Below are 18,974 nucleotides of genomic sequence, written 5' to 3'. Positions count from 1 at the left end.
AAATGTTCAAGTAGAAAAACATTAAACATCAAAGATGTTTAATTTAAAAATATTAGTGATGTTTTTGAAATAAGATTACACTGTACAAATTAATGACACAAATGCACAAGGACCATGCTTGGTATATTTTTTCTGGACTTTCTAATTCATAATGCTACAATCGTACCCTGAAAATATCAACACAAAAGGATACAGTCCCAGACGTGTTCCAACATCAAATATGAATCTGGCTCCTTCTCGGCGGTATCGTGCCTCAGTAGCTGGATCAAGTCCTTCTAATTGTGATGGTGTATGTGCCAGATCTTTTTTATCCCAGTACCAACATGGTTTTGTGTGGTCCAGGTTTGCCAAATTTACAGAAGGGCTGGAATTTTCTTTATTCTCCTTCATTTATTGAAGTAGAATTGTTCCTGCTTGATAAGTTTTCAGGCAATGGGTTTTCAGACAGCAGCTTCAAAATAATAGTATAAAAAAAATCAGGTAAAACTGCAACAGACTAACAATTTTCATCCTGACATAAGTGATATTTTCGCTACGCACACATACACTATACATGTCACAAGGTAGAATGGAAAGATGATCTGAAAGAAGGGAAATGTATTTGTGTATTTTTTTGCTGATTAATGATGCATAGAAAAGGCTTGAAAAGTTTTTTTGAAAAGCTATTTCACTTGTGAAAAATTCAGGTTTCATCTACACTTGTTTCCCCTAGTCTGTGGACATGTGCAAAACTAAGAGAATGATGTAAATGCCAAAGTAGGGAAACTTGGGCAAATAAGTCACTACAAATCTCTTATTATATTTGCTCACTTGATCTAGGTGAGTTTCCCCAAAAGTGTTTCCCAAAGTGTGGTATGTGGTACATGAAAGGGTTTCAAGGAGTACGGGGCAGAATTTTTTATTTTACTTTATCATAACAGGACCCCCGGCTGGCAGCAGGCTGAGTGGGGCCGGCGGACAGAACCCCAGACCCGCAATGGGCTGAGCGGCTCAGCCCGCTGCAGGTCTGGGGTTCCGACAGCCGACTCCTCCAAGCTGGGGTCCTGGCCACCGGCCCCGCTCAGCCTGCTGCCGGCTGGGGGTCCTGTTCACCCAGGCTGGCAGTGGGCTGAGTGGGGCCAGTAGCAGGGACCCCGGCTGGCAAGGGGCCGGCAGCGGGCTGAGCGGGGCCAGTGGACAGAACCCCAGACCCGCAGCGGGCTGAGTGGCTCAGCCCCCTGCTGGTCTGGGGTTCGTCAGCCAGCTCCTGCCAGCCGGGGTCCCAGCAGCTGGCCCGGCTCAGCCCGAATTTTTCAATACCAAAATAGTAAGTATTAAAAACTAGTGCTTTCTTCACTAACCTAACCAAACCAGCGTATTTTAATTTCAGAATTATACGAATTCACCATATACACACACACACACACGCTGTTCTGCCAGACTGCTGATTTGCTTCTATTATTTTAATTATTTCTAGTACTATTTCTATATGTAACTATTATTTCTATTAAAATTTTTGTTTCAACTGTATGTAATATAATTTTGTATTTATTTCTAATAAACATTTAATCCAGAATAAAACGAATTAGGAGTGTGTTATAAAAATGTGGCTAGGTGAAATTTAAGGTGCTGGTAACATGGTTACAGCGTTGGCTGAAACTTTTCCCTCTCTCTCTCTCTCCATGGACACTCTTTCAAATGACAGGCCCTGTGTCTTCACTGTTCTTGGGATGGAATCCCAGATTCACCCTTCTGTTGCCTGGAGACTCTGCCTAACAACACCCCAATCACTAACTGTGATTACTCCGCAGGCCCAACTGGGTTTGGCCACATGCATATATTCCCTTTGGGAGCTATTTATCCATCCAAAAGAATGCTATCAACTATTTATCTATCCATAGGAATGCAACAATCAGAAAAAAAGTGTTAAAAACAACAACAGGCCAATATGCATAACGGTCTTACTTAAAACTAAGTTAGGCTTAGCTTGACCTGCCACTTTTCAGTCTCAGGGAATCAGTGAGCACACCTCCAGCCTGTATCTGCCATCCCTAAACTTCAGTGAGTGTCTTTTTAAAACCATGCCAGCCCCTTTGCTCTGCATCACCTACTATTCCTAAAAACAACAGATTTCCACATTTTTCGTAATTGGCTTTGAGCTTTTAGGCCCCAAAATGGTTTAGGAAGTACCTACTTGAAAAAACATTTCTCCCCCATGGCACAACACCACAGTGGATGGACATAAACAGGAGTCCTGCTGGTATAAATGAAGTGGGGTCTGCAGCCAGGGCACCCCTTCTTTGGAATCTACACCTCACTTCCTCATATGTGGAATTCCTCCCTCACCCTTTATATAATAACCTTCAAGTCATGTGCCAAAAATCATCTTTTTTTGGAGAGATTTTAAAATATGGAGGGGACATCCAAGGAGGGAGTTGAGTTTTTAAGCCACTGATTTACTCATAATAGATCTCACATTAAAATTAGGATGTGTTTATGTCAAAGGTGCCTAAAGTATACGAATAATTCCAGCATTTCTATACACTTGAATAAAATGGTTACCTGTTACCTAACACACTAAATAGAAAAGTTTTCTTTGGGAAAAATTCAACATTTCTAAATCAAACCAGGGCCAAAAAACCTCTACTCCTGGGGAAATTCTGCACCACTGCGCACGCACAGATTTCATGTCCCCCGCAGATTTCTTTGCTTCCCTGCAGAAAAATGGCTGACAGAAAAGCAAAGGGAAGTTGCAAGAGCAGTCATGTGCCTCTCCCCAACAACGTGGGCACGTTATTTCAGGCGCCCAAAGCAGCCAGCGGAGGGGTAAATCACTGGGGAGACTGAGGACATTGCAGCTGGTATGGGTCAGACCTACTCCCTGTATCCAGAACCAAGCCTTAGCCCCTGCATCTGGACACCCCGTGCTGAGTCCCAGCCCCTGTATCTGGATCCCCCCGCCAAGCCCCACTCCCCTTTATCTGGATGCCCACTCCTGCACTCAGACCACCCCTGCGGAACCCTCCACACTCAAACCCTCACCCCAATGAGGCCCACCCCGACTAGTCTCCTGCACCCGGACGCCCACCCCACCGAGCCCCAACCTGTTGCACCCAGACTCCCATCGCACCAATTCCCACTCCCCTAATATGTGGACACCCCTGCTAAGATCCCCACAGCCAGACCCCCCCTTCTAAGCCCCAACCACCTTCACCTGGATCCAGTGTTCCCTCTACTTTTCCCAACACATGTGAGGAATGAATTTTGTCATGTGCACCAATATGGAGGTGATGTATGACACATCACCTCCATATTGGTGCACATAATAAAATTCATGTGGCGGGGTGGGGCCGAGGGGCTCGGAGTGTAGGAGGTGGCTCAGGACTGGGGCGGAGAGTTGGGATGCAGGGGGGTGAGGACTCCGGCTGGGCTCTAGGGTGGGGTCAAGCATGAGGGGTTCAGGGCTAGGGCAGTGGGTTGGGGTGTAAGAGCGGGTACGGGCTCTAACTGGGGGTGCAGGCTCGGGGGTGGGGCCAGGGATGAGGATTTTGGTGTGCAGGCTGCTCCAGGACTACGGCGGGGAGAGAGGACTCTGCCCAGCTCTCTCCCTCCCGTAGCAGCATCTGGGCTGGGGGGGTAGAGGCATCTCTCTCCACCGCAGCCCTGAGCACCTGCATGGCACTTAATAGGCTGCTGCACGGCCGCTTAGATGGAATTTAGCCTGGATCCCCCTGAAGAGTTCCATTGCCCCTACATCTGCACCCCGCTCCTGAATGGCTGTGCAGCCAGAACCCCCACGCACCTGGATCCCCCACTAAGCTGCCTGCACCCAGATTACCTCACACAGAATGCTCTCGCTCCACACCTGGATCCCTCCACACCTTGATCCCGCCGGGCTCAGCCTGCCTGCCTGTACCTGGTACAGAGGGGCAGGACCCCAAGGTGTTTCCAGAGCAGGCCCAGCCCTTGTGCTGTGTCAGGGTCAGGTGCAGCCTCACCGCCGTGTTGTGGATGGGGAGAGCTGCAGGGGAATCTCCTACCTCTGTGGAGCCAGCTACGCTCCCCACTACCATGCTGGAGCCTCCACATTTAATGACGAATAAAATTTGCACAATTCTAAAATATTGTGTGCAGCATTTTTAATATTTTGGTACAGCATTCCTTCAGGAGTAAAACTCTCAATCCTTTCTTTCAAGACGTTTCCCATCAAAACCAAGACAGACAAAATTCAGTACAATAGATATTTTAATAATATTAAACTAAGAATTTTCTTTTTAAGATTGCCTTTATACATCACAAACAACAACAAAAAACACCACAATCTCGTTCCTACCGTCCTTCTTACAGCACCTTCAAACATAAACCAGTTTATAAAGTGAAACTGCTCTTGGAAAAGATCACACTACCTCCTGCCCCATAGCCAGCAAAGAATATTGATTTAATCCAAAATACAGTCTTGACTGCCGTTTTCCTACGTGTGACACAAATCCCACAACCGAACCGAAGGGCAATGTTATGGTTTTTATGACACCAGTCTCCCTCAGACACGAGAATTTAGGAAGATGCCAAACTGAGTAAGAGAAACAACGCACAAAAGCCGACAGGCACGGTAGCCGTGTTTGGACGCGTATTTCCACGCAGCCCCTCCCCAACTCCACAGTCCCCCGCACCCCAGGCTCTCAACCGCGCCGAGTCAGCCCCATGCCGGAGCCCAGCCCAGCGCCCCAATCTCCCGCAGCCCAGCGCCCCGCACAGCGCCCCGATCTCCCGCTGCCTCAGGGCCACCAACCACAGCCACCCCCGCCATTTTTTGGCCAGGATCTCAGTTTGCGCCTCGCTCCCTCCCCAGCCGCCTGGCCACAGCATCCCTCCCCCGTATCGCAGCCCCTTCTCCTCAGCGCCCCGTCCCTGGCTCAAGATCCAGGAGTCCTCCCCACCACGGCTTTCCAGTCCCCCTTCACCCAGCCCCGAGCCCCGCGTCACCACCCATACCACTCTGAGAGACTCCCACCGAGAAACACTCACGAAGCAAGCACGCGATGGTCCCACAACACAGCGCGACCACTAACGACAACGACACCTTCGCTCCCTGCGCGGCGCCATCTTGGGAATCGGACCAAGTCGTTCCCGTACGTCACTGCGTCAGCGCCGCGAGGGCACGGCGCCCACGTTCGCACTGACCAATGAGAATCACAGGCATAGCTCTAACTTCCCCCCTTCTCCGTCAGACGCTGAATAGAACAGGTTTGTGCGCACCCTACCGCGGTACTGTCGGTGAAGACCAATCAGGTAGCAGAATCGAGAGGATTGCAGGCCACTTCAACCAATAGGAATCGAAAGTGGTAGGGTGAATTCTCACCAATCGGGAGTGGCCTGGCCCCCTGTCCCTGTTTCCGCTACTCCCAGTGGGTGAGCGACAGGGGCGGTGGCGAGGGGGCGGCCTATGGGATTCGTGGCTTTGCCAGAGCTGGGGGCGGGCCCGCTGTGTGGGTGCGGCTCAGCCAATGGCGGCAGCGGGTTGGCATCAGTGGGCGGGCCGGGCGTTGGGAGGGTGGGGCTCGGGTTAGCTCGGCCGCCACCTCCCCCCTTCCCCGGGCAGCGGACGGCGTCCGGTGAGAGAAACGTGGGTGACTCCGCGCTGTTTCCAAGAGGAGGAGGCGTCGCGGGAGGTAGGGACCGACCGGCCGCTCCGTCCTCGTCTTCTTTTGGGGGGGGGCTAACCCCCCGCCCACCAGCCCTCTCACCCTTGGGCTGGGTATGGGGCGCTGCCCCCTCACATCACCTATCCCCCGCAGGGGCCAGCCCCTCGGGGAGCAACTCTCCCCCCCTTCCTCGGACGCAGCCGCTCAGCGCCCAGGCCTCGTCACCCCCCCCCCCCGCGCCACTCTGAGCTCGCTCCACCCCTGTGAGTCTCCCTCTCAACTGCCGCCCCCGTCTCTCCTAGGGGTGCCTTGACCTCGCCCCATCCTGCGTGTCACCTTCCCTCCCCCCGCGGCGGGGGAGCAGCTTCGTCCGCCCGTCTCCTCTTCTGGGAGCACCCCGGCCCGAGCACTCCGTCCTCGTGCGCTGATCGCTGGAAACCTGCCTCCCGCTCTCGCCTTTTTGGTGGGACAGGCTGTCCTCCTTCCCACCCTCCCCGCCTTCCTCCTCTCGCCTGTTCCTCTCCCGCACCCACTCGCAGCTCCCCCGTCTCATCCCTCTCCTACTCTCACCCAGATTCCTCCTGGGGGTGCTGCAACCCTTAGCCCGCTCACCCACCACTCCACCTGGCTCCTCTCATAGGAACCACTACACTGCTCTGTCCCCCATTTTGCCTTTTCTCTTCTGCTTCCCACTCACTGTGTTTCTGGAAGGAGACAACACTGACCGAGATGGGCAGCACTTGCTGCTTGTCTAGTTCCCACTCCCACTGTCTTGCTAGGGGAGGAGAGAAAAACATTACATCCCAAACCCACATGCAGCTCACTGCCTTGTATCTATGTGTGGGTGTTTTGCTTTAATCCCCATTTGTATGCTTTGGAGGTATGAGATTTTCTTCACTTTTATGAAAACTGGAGGCAATTAAATCCACTTCCTCTCATTCATTTTCCTCCCCTTGCTCCTCCCTCCAAAAAAGTGATAGCAAGGGTGGAGAGTGGAAGTAAACAAATTGCTTAACTTGACTTCTCCATGATGTTATCCTTCCTTTTTTGATGATCACAGGGTTCACGTTTTTAAAAAACGGTTAAATCAGCTCCACCTTTCTCTTTGCCTTCCATAATTTTCCCACACCTCTACTTCTCTGGATCCAGCTCTGGAGTGTTTCTGCTGGTATGTGAGAGTCTAGTTTCCTGCTTCATAGGCAGGTGGGCAGGAGGAGGCTCAGATTCATTGATCAATAATTTAACATTGGTTTGTACCATTTTAAGCACTCTTTTGTTCTCTTTTCTCCCGTCCACTGTCTGGCATTTTATTTTATTTCAATTTTGGAAAAGAATTAAGCCCAGCAACTGAAAGACCCTGAATGATTTAAGCAAAGTATCTTTTTTAAACTGATTGATCTGCTGGGGAAACTTCTCCATTACTTCTGTATGAGCCTGTGTGTTGCAATCTTCCCAAATCAGTACTGAAGCTGCTGCTGAAACTGATGCCATGGGGAAGCTATTTCTACAACTTCCTTTCCTGCTCAAAGAAGATTGGTTTAGACTAAAGTACCACTTGAAAAAAATACAAAGATGAATTCATACTGCTGTTATCTCTTCCACAGTAAGATGGCAGGCTCTGATCTCCCCAAATGTGCCATTTTACCTGTGAAATAAACACATCTCTCCCTTTTTCTTCTCCCAAGTTTGTGATGTTTAGTCCATGTTTCAGATAGATGGCTAAACTTAGGCTTCAGTAGTGGCAAAGGGGGGGAAAGCCTGTGTTCTCAATGAAGGGGTAAGGGTTTTTTTCCTTATTAAGGTGACCTAATGGAGAAATGTACCGTCTTTTCAGAGTAGCAGTCTTGTTAATGTGTAAATAAATAGCAAAATGCTTACATTTTATTGTACTATGCACTGAATATCTTTTACTCTTTCATTTGTTTTTGAAAGCAACATAGTATAAAGAAGCTACAATAGGCGTCTGGATGAATGTGATGTTTCAGACATTATCCATATCTCTGGCTCCTAGTTAAAACTAGACAGCCGCTCAGTAAACTACAAATACACAGAGAATATGTCTTCAGGGGCAAAAAGGGTGGGTTTTATCAATCGTGTTAGCTTAGTAAGGTTAATTTAACATGACAACTTTGGACGTGCTAGTCTGCATTTTAACAGGACTTTTCAATTGTGTTAATTGGATTGAGCTAACACAATTGAAAAACATACCCTTTTGCCAGTCAAAGCTGGGCCAGAGATAGTTTTAGGATTTCAGCCAAAATGTAAGCACGTAGAATCAAAATACTGGCATGTCCAAGTAAAGGTGGGCTGAGCTGCAGACTTGATGCAGATCTGAATTTCCCAAAGTCCTCTCTACTCACAAATATTGTATTTATTTTAACAACAAAATAAATGTAAAGACACTGTCTATCCATATACGAGATGCATGCATCTTTATTAGCAGTATTATTCAGTATTTGTATAGTTCAAGAATATGTGATTAAAATTATGGAGATTTCCCTACCAGATCCATAGTGCAGATTGCACTGACTTGTACATTTAAAGCCGGTTTTAAATCAATTAATCAAACATTAAGCTTTACACAGATGCTTATGTAGGCTTGTCCCACTGTTGTTAAAAAATTATGTCAATATATGCGTACAAGGGGCCAAACTAAGGTTGCACAGGCAATGCTGATTTTTGGCTATAATACAGTATGATTGAAAACAACAAGGAGACTAACAGACTAACACGGCTACCCTTCTGAAACCTGTCTCAATACAGTATGATTGTATCACATGTACATTCATAGATGTTTAAACTATTTTATCAAGATGTGTTTTTACTCTAATCTAGTTGAGGTTTGAATTAAAGTTATATATATGAGTGTGTTTTGGATGAATGAGATATAAATACTGTGAGTGGTTGTATTTTGGAAGTGAAAGGGAGTTGTTGTGGGTATAAGGTGCATTTAGCATAGTGGCATGTAGGATCTGTATACGACGATACTATAATGGCCAATGATGGGAGACAACATGATCCAGTGGATTGGCTCTTGGAGTGGAGTCAGAGGCCTGGGTTCTGTAGCCAACTGTACCACTGACATGTTGTATGAACTTGGGTAAATCACTTAATTTAATTTTACAGGTGGAGAAACTGAGACAGAAAGAGACTAATGACACCTATCCTTATTTATAAAAGATTGAAGAAGAAAATGTGGTGACCTGGGTATGCTATGCTAACTGTTAGGAGAGGCAGAGGCAAACCAGGACAAAAGGGATAACTTTACATTTTTAGAAACTCATAGGGGAAAACTTCAAAATTGTATCAGGAGTGTAAATACTATAGAACATTATCAAAGGTTATTTATAATAATAAACTATAGGTTATCAACTCATTAGCCTTTGTGAACTTGTACACACTTTGCAGTCAGTACCAAATGCATTGTTCTTAACAAGAACAGAAGAAATTACAATATACTGTGTCACTTCAGAGCAGAATTAACTTTTCTTCTCCTTGACTGTAAGTCTAACTCCACTCTTGCTGTCCTGTTTTTTGCTTCTCTTCATCTTGAAGTGCTTCTTAGATTCAGCGTTCCTGTGGCTGTACCTCTTTCACAGAGTTTATCCATAAGCAGGGTTTCTTCACTTAGAGGGCCCTCACTTGTCCATTAGGCACCTTTGAACTATTATTTTTTTAGTGGATGTTCAGTCACTCTCTGTTCAGACACTCTAGGTCAGTCGTGGGCAACCTGTGGCTTGCGGGCCGCACATGGCCCAGGGTAATCCGCTGGCAGAGCGCCAGACAATTTGTTTGTTTGCACAGCCGCCCGCAGCTCCCAGTAGCCACAGTTCACTGTTCCTGGCCAATGGGAGCTGCAGAAAACGGTGGCCAGCACATCCCTGTGGCCCGCGCTGCTTCTTGCAGCTCCCATTGGCCGGGAACGGTGGACCACGACCACTAGGAGCTGCAGGCGGCCATGCAAATGTAAACAAACTGTCTGGCCCCCTGCCAGTGGATTACCCTCATGGGCCATGTGGAGCCTGCAGGTTGCCCACCACTGCTGTAGGTTCTTTGTTGATGGGCTTCTCGTTTTTTGCTTCCAGGATCTGTTTGTATCTAACACAGCTTTTTAATCAATTCCCTTTTTCACCAATTTATATTTCCTTTCAGTTTTTCCCTTGATACTTGCTCTCTGGTAAGTCTGTAGATTTTTATTTCCCTCTGCTTCCATTCTCTAACAGTATCTGCTCACGTACCCAGGTCTGGTTTTTTTCCTCCCGCTTGTCCTGACCTAAAACCTTTCGTATTTTCCTTTTTTCCTCCTTCTCAGTTCCGAGTCCCCTACTTTTAGTCTCCTGTTCTATTTTATCATTTTACCCCCTACCCAGGCTCCAGCTCATGAGCTAGCTCAACATCTCAATTCTTCTCCTTCTCTGACAGCTTTTCCAACTGTTCCTTCAGGCAGATTCTGAGCCCCTTCCCCAGCTTGAGCTGCGCTCTTATGGTTTCTCTCTCCCTCTCCCTTTAGGACAGCATTCTGTGTGGCTGCATTGCAACTGCAGCAGGCGCTAGTGCCAGAGTGCGGGTTACTACAAAAGTAATACATGAGAGCTAAGTTATTTATGAAATAGTGGTTTGTGTCTTTTAAAGTGATTGTGTTGACAAGAATTACATTTGAGAAATCTTAACTCTTAGGTAATGTTTTTTGTGTGGGACTCTTTAGAAGTGGACAGTGGAGGAAGTGAGATATGAAGTGACATAAGCAGTTTGACTGGGTGATGTTTAGTGTTTTTGAATGGCTTTTTCATAAGAAGTAATATTTCACTGGCTTAGGTGTACAATTGTCTGAGTAGAGAACTTCAGTGGGAGGCGGGGAAGGATATTGTCTGTCAGGAGACAAGGCTTGAAAAGTCCACTTGCTTATTTGTAACAGGCAAATGATGTTTCCCCGGCAAGTGGAAAACAGCTAAAAACACTACTTCTCTCCCCCCCAAAAAAGAACTTGTGCATCAATTTAGAAAAAAAAGTTACTTTCCCTGATATTAACTAATGCAGTGTTATCTTCCTGGGTGGCATCTGAGAATAGCATCTAGTAGAAAATCCCAGTATTGTGGGGATCAAGGGCTATTGCTTTGAACATGGCTGTTTCTCCCCACTCTCCAGTGTTTCAGTAGTCTTCTGGCTTAAAGTGTGTGGTAAACTTCTCAAGCATTGATCAAGAGATGTTGGATTTGCCAGTATTTCTGTCCCATCAATAAATATAGTCAGACTTCATTAATCTTACTGTGTCAGACTTCTTGATTAGTAATAGTACTTTTTACTTTTTGAGGGTAGACTCATGGATATTTTGTACGTGGCAAAGCAATATTGTCAAGACACCATTCTGCTTGATTATAATTAGTCTATGCAAAGAACTACTAATCAAATCCCTTTTGAGGCCCATTTATTGGGAACTGTAGTTGTGGTATTGAGACAGGATTACTCTCTCAACTTGGTAAAACCCAGGTAGAAAATTGTGAATTGTCCTTTCTCAGCAAGTGTTGAATTTGTGTCTCAATACATATATAGATCCACTCTCTGTGTGGTTGACGTCTTATCGTTTTTTAAAATGCATTTGATTCTGGTAACGTCATTTGATGTTGATTTCTGAAGGCTGGTTACTTCTCCGGGCTTGTTTACACATGCAGTGCATCTGGTGAAGACGCTCTGTGCCGACGAGAGAGCTCTTGTCAGCATAAGAAAACCACCTCCATGAGAGGTGGTAGCTATGTCAGTGGTAGAAGCTCTCCTGCCAACATAGCGCTGTTCACACCCCTGAGCAACGTAAATTATACCGAAATAAGATGTTGTGTAGACATAACCTAAGTATTTTACCAAAGGTGAGCTTTAACGTACTTGAAAAGGGAAATTTAGTGATCTTCAAAGACTGTACAAGGGTTTTTTTTTTCCTGCACCTTAAACAAAATGAATGTAATACTGTGAAAAGCACTAGTTTGGTGATCTTGAAACTAAAATTATTTTTTTCAGAGCAGGTACAGTGGAGGCAGTAGCAGTGCAATCTTCCTTATGTTCCACCAAGTCCTCAACCCTAGGCTAGTGATGGCAAACCTTAGTACTGTATTATGTGATACAGCTTTTGATAGAGACAAAAGTGGTTTTGAATTTAACTCTGATTCTCTCCTTTACCAGTTAACGCATCAGAGACGCTTCAACTTTCCAGACCAGGTTTCCAGGTGCTTAAATAAGAAAATAATTTTGGTTAACATACGTTTTTAAAGAGTAGAATCTCTATTAGTCTTATTTCTATTACATCAAAAAAAAAACCTATGTTAAACAAACATTAAGGTGGCAAAGTAAAGTATTCAAAGTTAGATGATGTCCAAATCAGTGTTGCTCATGCAACCTTAATTTGGCTCCCTGGGTTCAGTTCCAGATTTTAATGGGATTTGCTCTAGTGGTTATAGATCCTTCTGACTCTGTAATCACTACATGTCTTCATCCCCGTCTACTTTTTTTCACTTCCCCCTTTCCAGATTTTGCCCTTTTCGCCTCTACTGCTGTGCAGCCCCGAACATACCTCTACTCTTCCTCTGCTGTGATCCAACCCACACACTGACTCCTGTCCCCCTCCTCCTCTGCTTCTATCTAACCCACCTACCCCAGCTGCTGCGTGCCTCCATTTCTGAACCCTCTGCTCCTGTTCTTTCCCCTCTCTCTGCTGCACCCCATGCTCTGGTTTCTACAACCTCCACACATTGTCTCCTTCCCTCTTCCCTCCTAATCCCTCTCCATTCCTGTCAGGAACCACTTTCCTTCTGCTTCTTGCACCAGCAGAAGGAGCATCGAGAGCAGAGGAGAGACAGTTACTAGTAGACAGTTGCTATTCTCAGTTCCAATGCCCTACTTCACAGTGGAATTGGGCAGTCATCAGTTACAGGGAAAATCCTTCTCAGCCCCTCTAGCCTTCGGCTGGAGCATGCTCAGTACACACAATCCTGGGAGAATTTAGCTGTCAAACTCTTAATAAGTCACTGCTGATCATGTGCAAATTGAGACATTTCAGAGTCTCATAATGTGACCAAATTTGGGCAGATTATCACGGGAAGGGCATGAGTCCCAATGCCAAATTTCAAGTCCTTGCTCCAAAGCATGGAAGTGCTAGTTTCTCAATGAAATGACTTAAGAATTTCTTTATAACATCTTCTTTTTCCCCAGTTTTGTTCTCTGAAACAGTTGAATGGTTTCAGCTAAAACTTTGTTGAAAAATTTAGCCTGAGGCAGACTCATAACATAGGAAATTTAGCCCTAATGGTTTAAGTTTGGTGAAGTTGTAAACAACTTAAAACAGGGTTTTATAATGGTGCTGGGCAGCCTTAACCATAAGTGTCACTATCTGTACCAGTTATAATAGTTTCCTGATGTTATTACATCCTGATTCACTTGCACCTGAAAATAATTAATCAGTTGAGATTGGCAGATTCATTTCGGAACACCATTCATTTGTATCCCCTATATATCATTGGCATTATTTTCAGCTTCTCTTCGCTGGTAAGTCTAATATGTTTGGGCTAAAAAGCTTTGGCAGAATTTAGAAGAATGTAATTCAGAGTTCAAGAGACAAAACTTGATATTCAAGTATTTGCAATTGTATTTTACTCTCCTACTGTTTGTATCAGTTTAAAAAATATTGACCAAAGAAATGGACAGTAGAGAGAACATCACTTTGGTAAGAGGCAAGGAATATATTTTCTTTGTTTCATTGGCCGCTGCAGAAATCCCAGAAAGTCACAGAACCCATGACTTCCGTGACAAACACAGAGCCTTATGAATGATGAACTAAATGTTAACTTTGTTTTAAGATGTTACTTTGGGTGTATTCCCCCCTCCCACCTACTGATCCAAATACAAGTTATTGCTTTCTCTTAAATTGCCATTAACCTTTCCCTTTGATCAAGTTGGAACCACGTGGCCTTCTCTCCAGGCCTCTGTCCATAATTAGCCACTGATCAACCAACTAAGGATGTGCACAAGGGTAGCACTCAGATTTACTATTAGTAGGGCCCTACCAAATTCATAGCCATGAAAAACGTGTCATGGACTGTGAAATCTAGTCTTCCCCTGCCCCACCCCATGACATCTGGTCTTTTGTGTGCTTTTACCCTCTATGATACAGATGTCACGGGGAGGGCTGGGGGTCGCAAGGTTATTTTAGGGGGGGGTCATGTTATTGCCTCCCTTCTGCAGTGCCTTCAGAGCTGGTGGCTGGAGAGTGGTGGCTGCTGACTGACAGCCCAGATCTGCAGGCAGCAGCTTAGAAGTAAGGGTGGCAACACCATACCATGCCATCCTTACTTCCGCGCTGCTGCCGGCGGTGACTCTGCCTTCAGAACTGGGCTCCCAGCCAGCAGCTGCCACTCGCCAGCTGCCCAGCTCTGAAGGCAGCGCAGCCAGCAGCAGCGCAGAAGTAAGGGTATCAGTACTGCAACTCCCCCCACAATGACTTTCCAACTGTTCCACAACTCCTTTTTGGGTCAGGACCCCTACAATTATAACACTGTGAAATTTCAGATTTAAATAGGTGAAAACATGAAATTTGTGATTTTTAAAATCCAGTGCCTGTGAAATTGACCAAAATGGCCCGTGAATTTGGGAGCGTCCTAACTATTAGGTCATGCAGAACTAGAAACACTTCTGAATACAATGGGTAGTTGAGATGTTCTTAGAAAACCCCCAGGTTAGCTTTCAACAAACTACTCTGATTATCACAGCAAAAAATAAAGTCAGTCAAGGCCACATATTTAGCGTAATGTATATACAAGAAATAATTCATGCCAATTTAAAGAGGACTTCTGGGCTTTGGTAAGAATTTCAATACATTTTTGTGTCAGTTATCAGAAAAACTTGCAAATGTCAACCAGTAAGTGAAATTTCTTTTCATCCTTTCAGAAATTACTACTACTCTTAAAAGAAAAGGAGTACTTGTGGCACCTTAGAGACTAACCAATTTATTTGAGCATAAGCTTTCGTGAGCTACAGCTCACTTCATCGGATGAAGTGAGCTGTAACTCACGAAAGCTTATGCTCAAATAAATTGGTTAGTCTCTAAGGTGCCACAAGTACTCCTTTTCTTTTTGCGAATACAGACTAACAAGGCTGCTACTCTACTACTCCTAAGTGTGGTGCAAGTGAAGTAATTCTCAAGTCTTAGGTAGTAAAAGAGAGCTTAAGAAATCTGCTAGTGTTCCAATCAGCAGGACTGAAGGCTAAAGGATTTTTATCATCATCATCTTTGTTCCAGTGCCACTTCATCATTTCAAAGCATCTAAGTACAGAGTGAGCCCATCTCTGAATTTTAAGGCTGTCATCTGCATAGTGGCCTCACCTTTGGTCAACCACAGCTATAGTACTTATTTCCTGCCTGTAAGGACAAGGGAGTTAACTCATCCAAGGCTAGCTTTAATTCCTATCTAATAGGTGGCAACCAGAGGTAACCAACCCATTTTCTCAACATTAGAAAAGCAACATGCCTGATCTACTTAGGTCCTAGAGAACTCAAATTGTCATATTACTCCAGAATCCAACCACCTCTCAAAGTAACTTTATAAATGGCTTGCTATATACTTCAGTATTTCCTAAAATCTGCTATTCTAATTGTTACATTACATCATTCTCATTTAAAACAATTGCACAAGTGAATGTCATCTTAAATGTAGAAATTATTTCTTCATATTTTTAACATTTAGCTATATATGAAAAAAGCCGATGCTAACATTTTATTAAAATGTAGCCCTCATTTACCTCAACTGTGGAAAGTGGTATTTCCTGAATTAAAGCAGTCTTTTTGACTGCTTACTCCAACAGCAGCAGAACTGGACATACTGAAGTTACATTTGCCCTAATATCTGGGATTATGTTGGGCACAGTGGCGTGCGCCTATAATCCCAGCTACTTGGGAGGCTGAGGCTGGCGGATCGCTCAGGGGTTCTGGGCTTCAGTGCCTTATGCTGATCGGGTGTCCGGTGCGGCTGACAACCTGGCCAGTGGGTTACTGAAGGACTGGCTAGAACACCACAAATGACTTGTGATCGGTGCTCTCTCTGTGAGGGCTGATGGACCAATCGATCAAAGTGATCTAAGATTACAACCTGGATATAAAAGAGATTTGCAGGCTTTGTTGTAAAGCATGTATTAGAGAACCTTTGAAATTATAAAAAGAAAAAATGGAAGAAACTAACTGTTTACAAAGGGATAAAGTTACATATTGATTTATCTCTGTTGGGAGCTGCATAGCTAGACCACTGTATATCATATCCTAAAAGTGTACCTCCTCACAAGGAGGAATAAGACCAGAATTTTACACAGAAAGACTAACATAGAAAAGTAAAGTCTAAATATGGCTTTGACCCCAGAATCCCCCTTTTACCTTAAATATAAAGAAAAGAGTTTAAAAAACGTTTGTTTGTTTCAAATGCTGTTCTATTTTGGTGTTTGATGTGCCATTCTGAGCTAGAATATTATAATTCAGAAGCAAATTTCACAGTCCGTGACACATTTTTCATGGCCATGAATTTGGTGGGGTCCTACTAATAGTAATCTGAGTGCTGCCCTTGTGCACATCCTTAGTTGGTTGATCTGTGGACAGAGTCTTGGAGAGAAGGCCATGTGGTTCCACTTTGATCAAAGGGACAGATAAATGGCAATTTAAGAGAAAGCAATAACTTGTATTTGGATCAGTGCGGGGGGGGGAATACACCCAAAGTAACATCTTAAAACAAAGTTAACATTTAGTTCATCATTCATAAGGCTCTGTGTTTGTCACGGAAGTCATGGATTCCGTGATTTTCCATTACTTCTGTAGCGGCCAGTGCACCTGGCTCGGTGGCCGCCTGAGCAGCTTGGGCAGCTCCTGGGCCAGGCTCATGGGCCACTGCCAGGGCAGTCTCGCCTTCGCCCCCCAGCAGCAGGAATTTGAGTGTGAGGGGGGGCTGGGGGTTGGGGTGCTTACCTGGGGGGGGAGCTCCCTGGAAGGGCGACAGCAACTGCAGAAACGGGGTTTGGGGTGGAGCGGAGGCAGCGCATGGAACTAGGAGCTGGGTAGAGAGCCTGCTCCAGCCCCACCAACACTGCCCGCCTGCCTGCTAGAACCTGCGGCACCCCCCTGGGCCGCAACCCCGCCCTCCCCCGGGCACCTGCTCCGAGCACCCGTAACACCCCCCAGGCCATGACTCACTCTCCCACCCCCCCACCCCGAGCACCCATAAACACCCCGGGGCTGTGACTGTTCCCGCATGCCGCCCTTGGTGCCGCCCCTGGACCATGACACCACCACCCCACCCCACCCCACCCAGCACCTGCAGTACGCCCCCAGGCCGCCCTCCTGAGCCAGGCACCCTTCCCCCCCCCCCCCCCCCCCCGCCAAGTTTTAGTCAGAGGTATATAGTAAAAGTCAAGAACTTGGTGAGCTGCAAAGCTGGGATGAGTCCGTTGCATTTCTGTAAAGGTCCATGGAATTGGGTAAGAGCACATTTACTCTGAGATAGGCTGAGTCTGCTACCTGTCCAGTGGCAGGGACAGATGTGAGATGCCAGCATGGTAGCTCAGAATAATTGACTGGAAAGGAGCAGCCTGGCAGACAGTGGTAAAGCACTTCAGCCACTTTCTCCTTGTATCCTAACTAAGGATGGACAGAAATATGTTGAGGAAAAAATTAACAACCAGCACGAGAATGTCTCGCATGTCAGGCCCAATAGCCATTAAGTCACCTGAGGGCATTTCACTTAAGCGTCCTAATAAACTGTAGTCCTTGCCATTAGGTATATTTAGCCTTAAATCTGTTCCTTGGAGACATCTCAATTAACTGAATTATGCCGTGTGGCTTAGTTTTGTATTTTTTATTTTATTGGTTATAACACAAGTTGAAAAAGAGAACTCTAAAATCTCTGCGATATTGGAGAAAATTTTTCTTACCAAGTTCTAATGTTATATGAAGCAGGAATACAATTCTGGAGCTGTAAAAGAGGAAAAAGCAAATGAAAAATACTAGCGTGCTGAGATTTATTTCCTTGCATTTTCAGAGCATTTGTACAAAGTACTAAAATGTTGGTGTGTGTGTGTGTTTGTTTTCAGGTCACCATTTAAAAAAGTAATATACAGAGGAATTAATGACTTAGGAAACTCTTAATGAATATAAGGCATTTCCACCTCTAGGTTGGTGGATTATATCAAGTTGAGGTTGATAGTAACCAAAAGTTGGATGGTCTGTGTGAAACAAGTGAGAGCGTCTCGGTTCAGTTTCCAGTGGACTGATACCACTACCACAGTGGGCACAATTGCGTCTCATGTTTGGCAACCTTGGGAAAGAATCCAGTAGCTACAGCAGAATGGAGGCTGAACTACTTCTTGCGCCTAAAGGTGGTCACTCTATGGCAGTGCCATGAAAGCTTATACTATTGTTACAATTATAGCATAGGACCTATAATTTAACAATGTTTCAACTTCATTGTGCTAGTATCCCAGAAGGCAGTAGTATAAGACAGGATTCAGGTGTCTCTAGTATTATCTGACTCTGGACAAAGATAGATGATGTGGTAAAAATGCCCGAGTCCTGTCTATATTACAACCAGCACTGCTGTTAACACTGCTGGAGGTAGAGCAGTGGTGAATTATGGGTCTTAAATTTGCAGTTGTAGAAACAGCTCTCCTGTCTCTGCTATACGTGTTTTGTGTCCACACAGAGGACTTCAGTTTCCAGGGCTATCAGTTTGGCATCTTTCATAATCGCCAAATTCATATTTGAAGACAAAGTAGCATGTATTTACAGTGGTTTTATATATTAGCACATGAACTTTTGGTAGCAAATGTTACCTAATAGGTGACTTCTTAATTATATAAAAACTGGGTTGATACATCAATCCAAGTATTTTTACAGTGAGTTAATCACTCCTGTTTTGAACCACAACTTACACAGCTGGTCTGATGATTTTATGCTTGTTCAGGGAGATAGGTCTCCAACTGAATGTTTTTGGGCAGGTTTAACTGGTCCACAAGGGACACTTTCTTTTGGCAGTCACCATTCCTCTCCTTTTCTAAGATATATGTATCCATTAACTAATAAGTGTAGACTTATTTTGAAGGGTTTTTTTGGTACCCTATGAATTGGGGAAAAATATTTGCCGTTAGATTAAATGAAACATGTTTCCCATTCTTCCAGCACGAAGCATATGAGCAATGTGTTCCCAAACAATCCAGATGTATTTTACAGCTGGATTGATTGAAGCTTAAGGAAGTCATGTGATGTCCTTGTGCCTCAGTCACCAGCCCAGCTGTAAAATTGGGTAAAAGCGCAGGACCTTTTTGAAAAACAGATGCTGT

General features: G+C 45.2%; 2 protein-coding genes across 6 annotated transcripts in view; one reads left to right on the top strand and one right to left on the bottom strand.

Moving 5' to 3' along the window:
* CCNK (cyclin K) overlaps nt 1–5,787 on the bottom strand; it is a 31,050-nt gene extending 25,263 nt beyond the window's left edge. Inside the window, exons 1-2 of one of the 5 annotated variants that reach the window (XM_007064954.4) lie at nt 5,005–5,787; nt 194–451 (exon numbers count right to left, since the gene is read on the bottom strand). In XM_007064954.4, the coding sequence (XP_007065016.1) occupies nt 194–390 (197 nt within the window). In that variant the 5' untranslated portion in view covers nt 391–451; nt 5,005–5,787. Of the gene's footprint in view, nt 1–193; nt 452–4,990 lie in introns of those variants that run through there. The other 4 variants (XM_027827304.3, XM_037900930.2, XM_043550118.1 and 1 more) reach the window with 4 other exon arrangements.
* SETD3 (SET domain containing 3, actin histidine methyltransferase) overlaps nt 5,517–18,974 on the top strand; it is a 71,494-nt gene continuing 58,036 nt past the window's right edge. The window contains exon 1 of the mRNA XM_007064953.4: nt 5,517–5,648. The gene's annotated coding sequence lies outside the window, so the exon portion shown is untranslated. The remainder of the gene's footprint in view (nt 5,649–18,974) is intronic.

The sequence above is a fragment of the Chelonia mydas genome, chromosome 6 (assembly GCF_015237465.2).
Source record: "Chelonia mydas isolate rCheMyd1 chromosome 6, rCheMyd1.pri.v2, whole genome shotgun sequence".
Taxonomy (NCBI): domain Eukaryota; kingdom Metazoa; phylum Chordata; order Testudines; family Cheloniidae; genus Chelonia; species Chelonia mydas.
The sequence above is the reverse complement of the archived record's forward strand: the minus strand, read 5'-3'. Positions and strand labels throughout refer to the sequence as shown.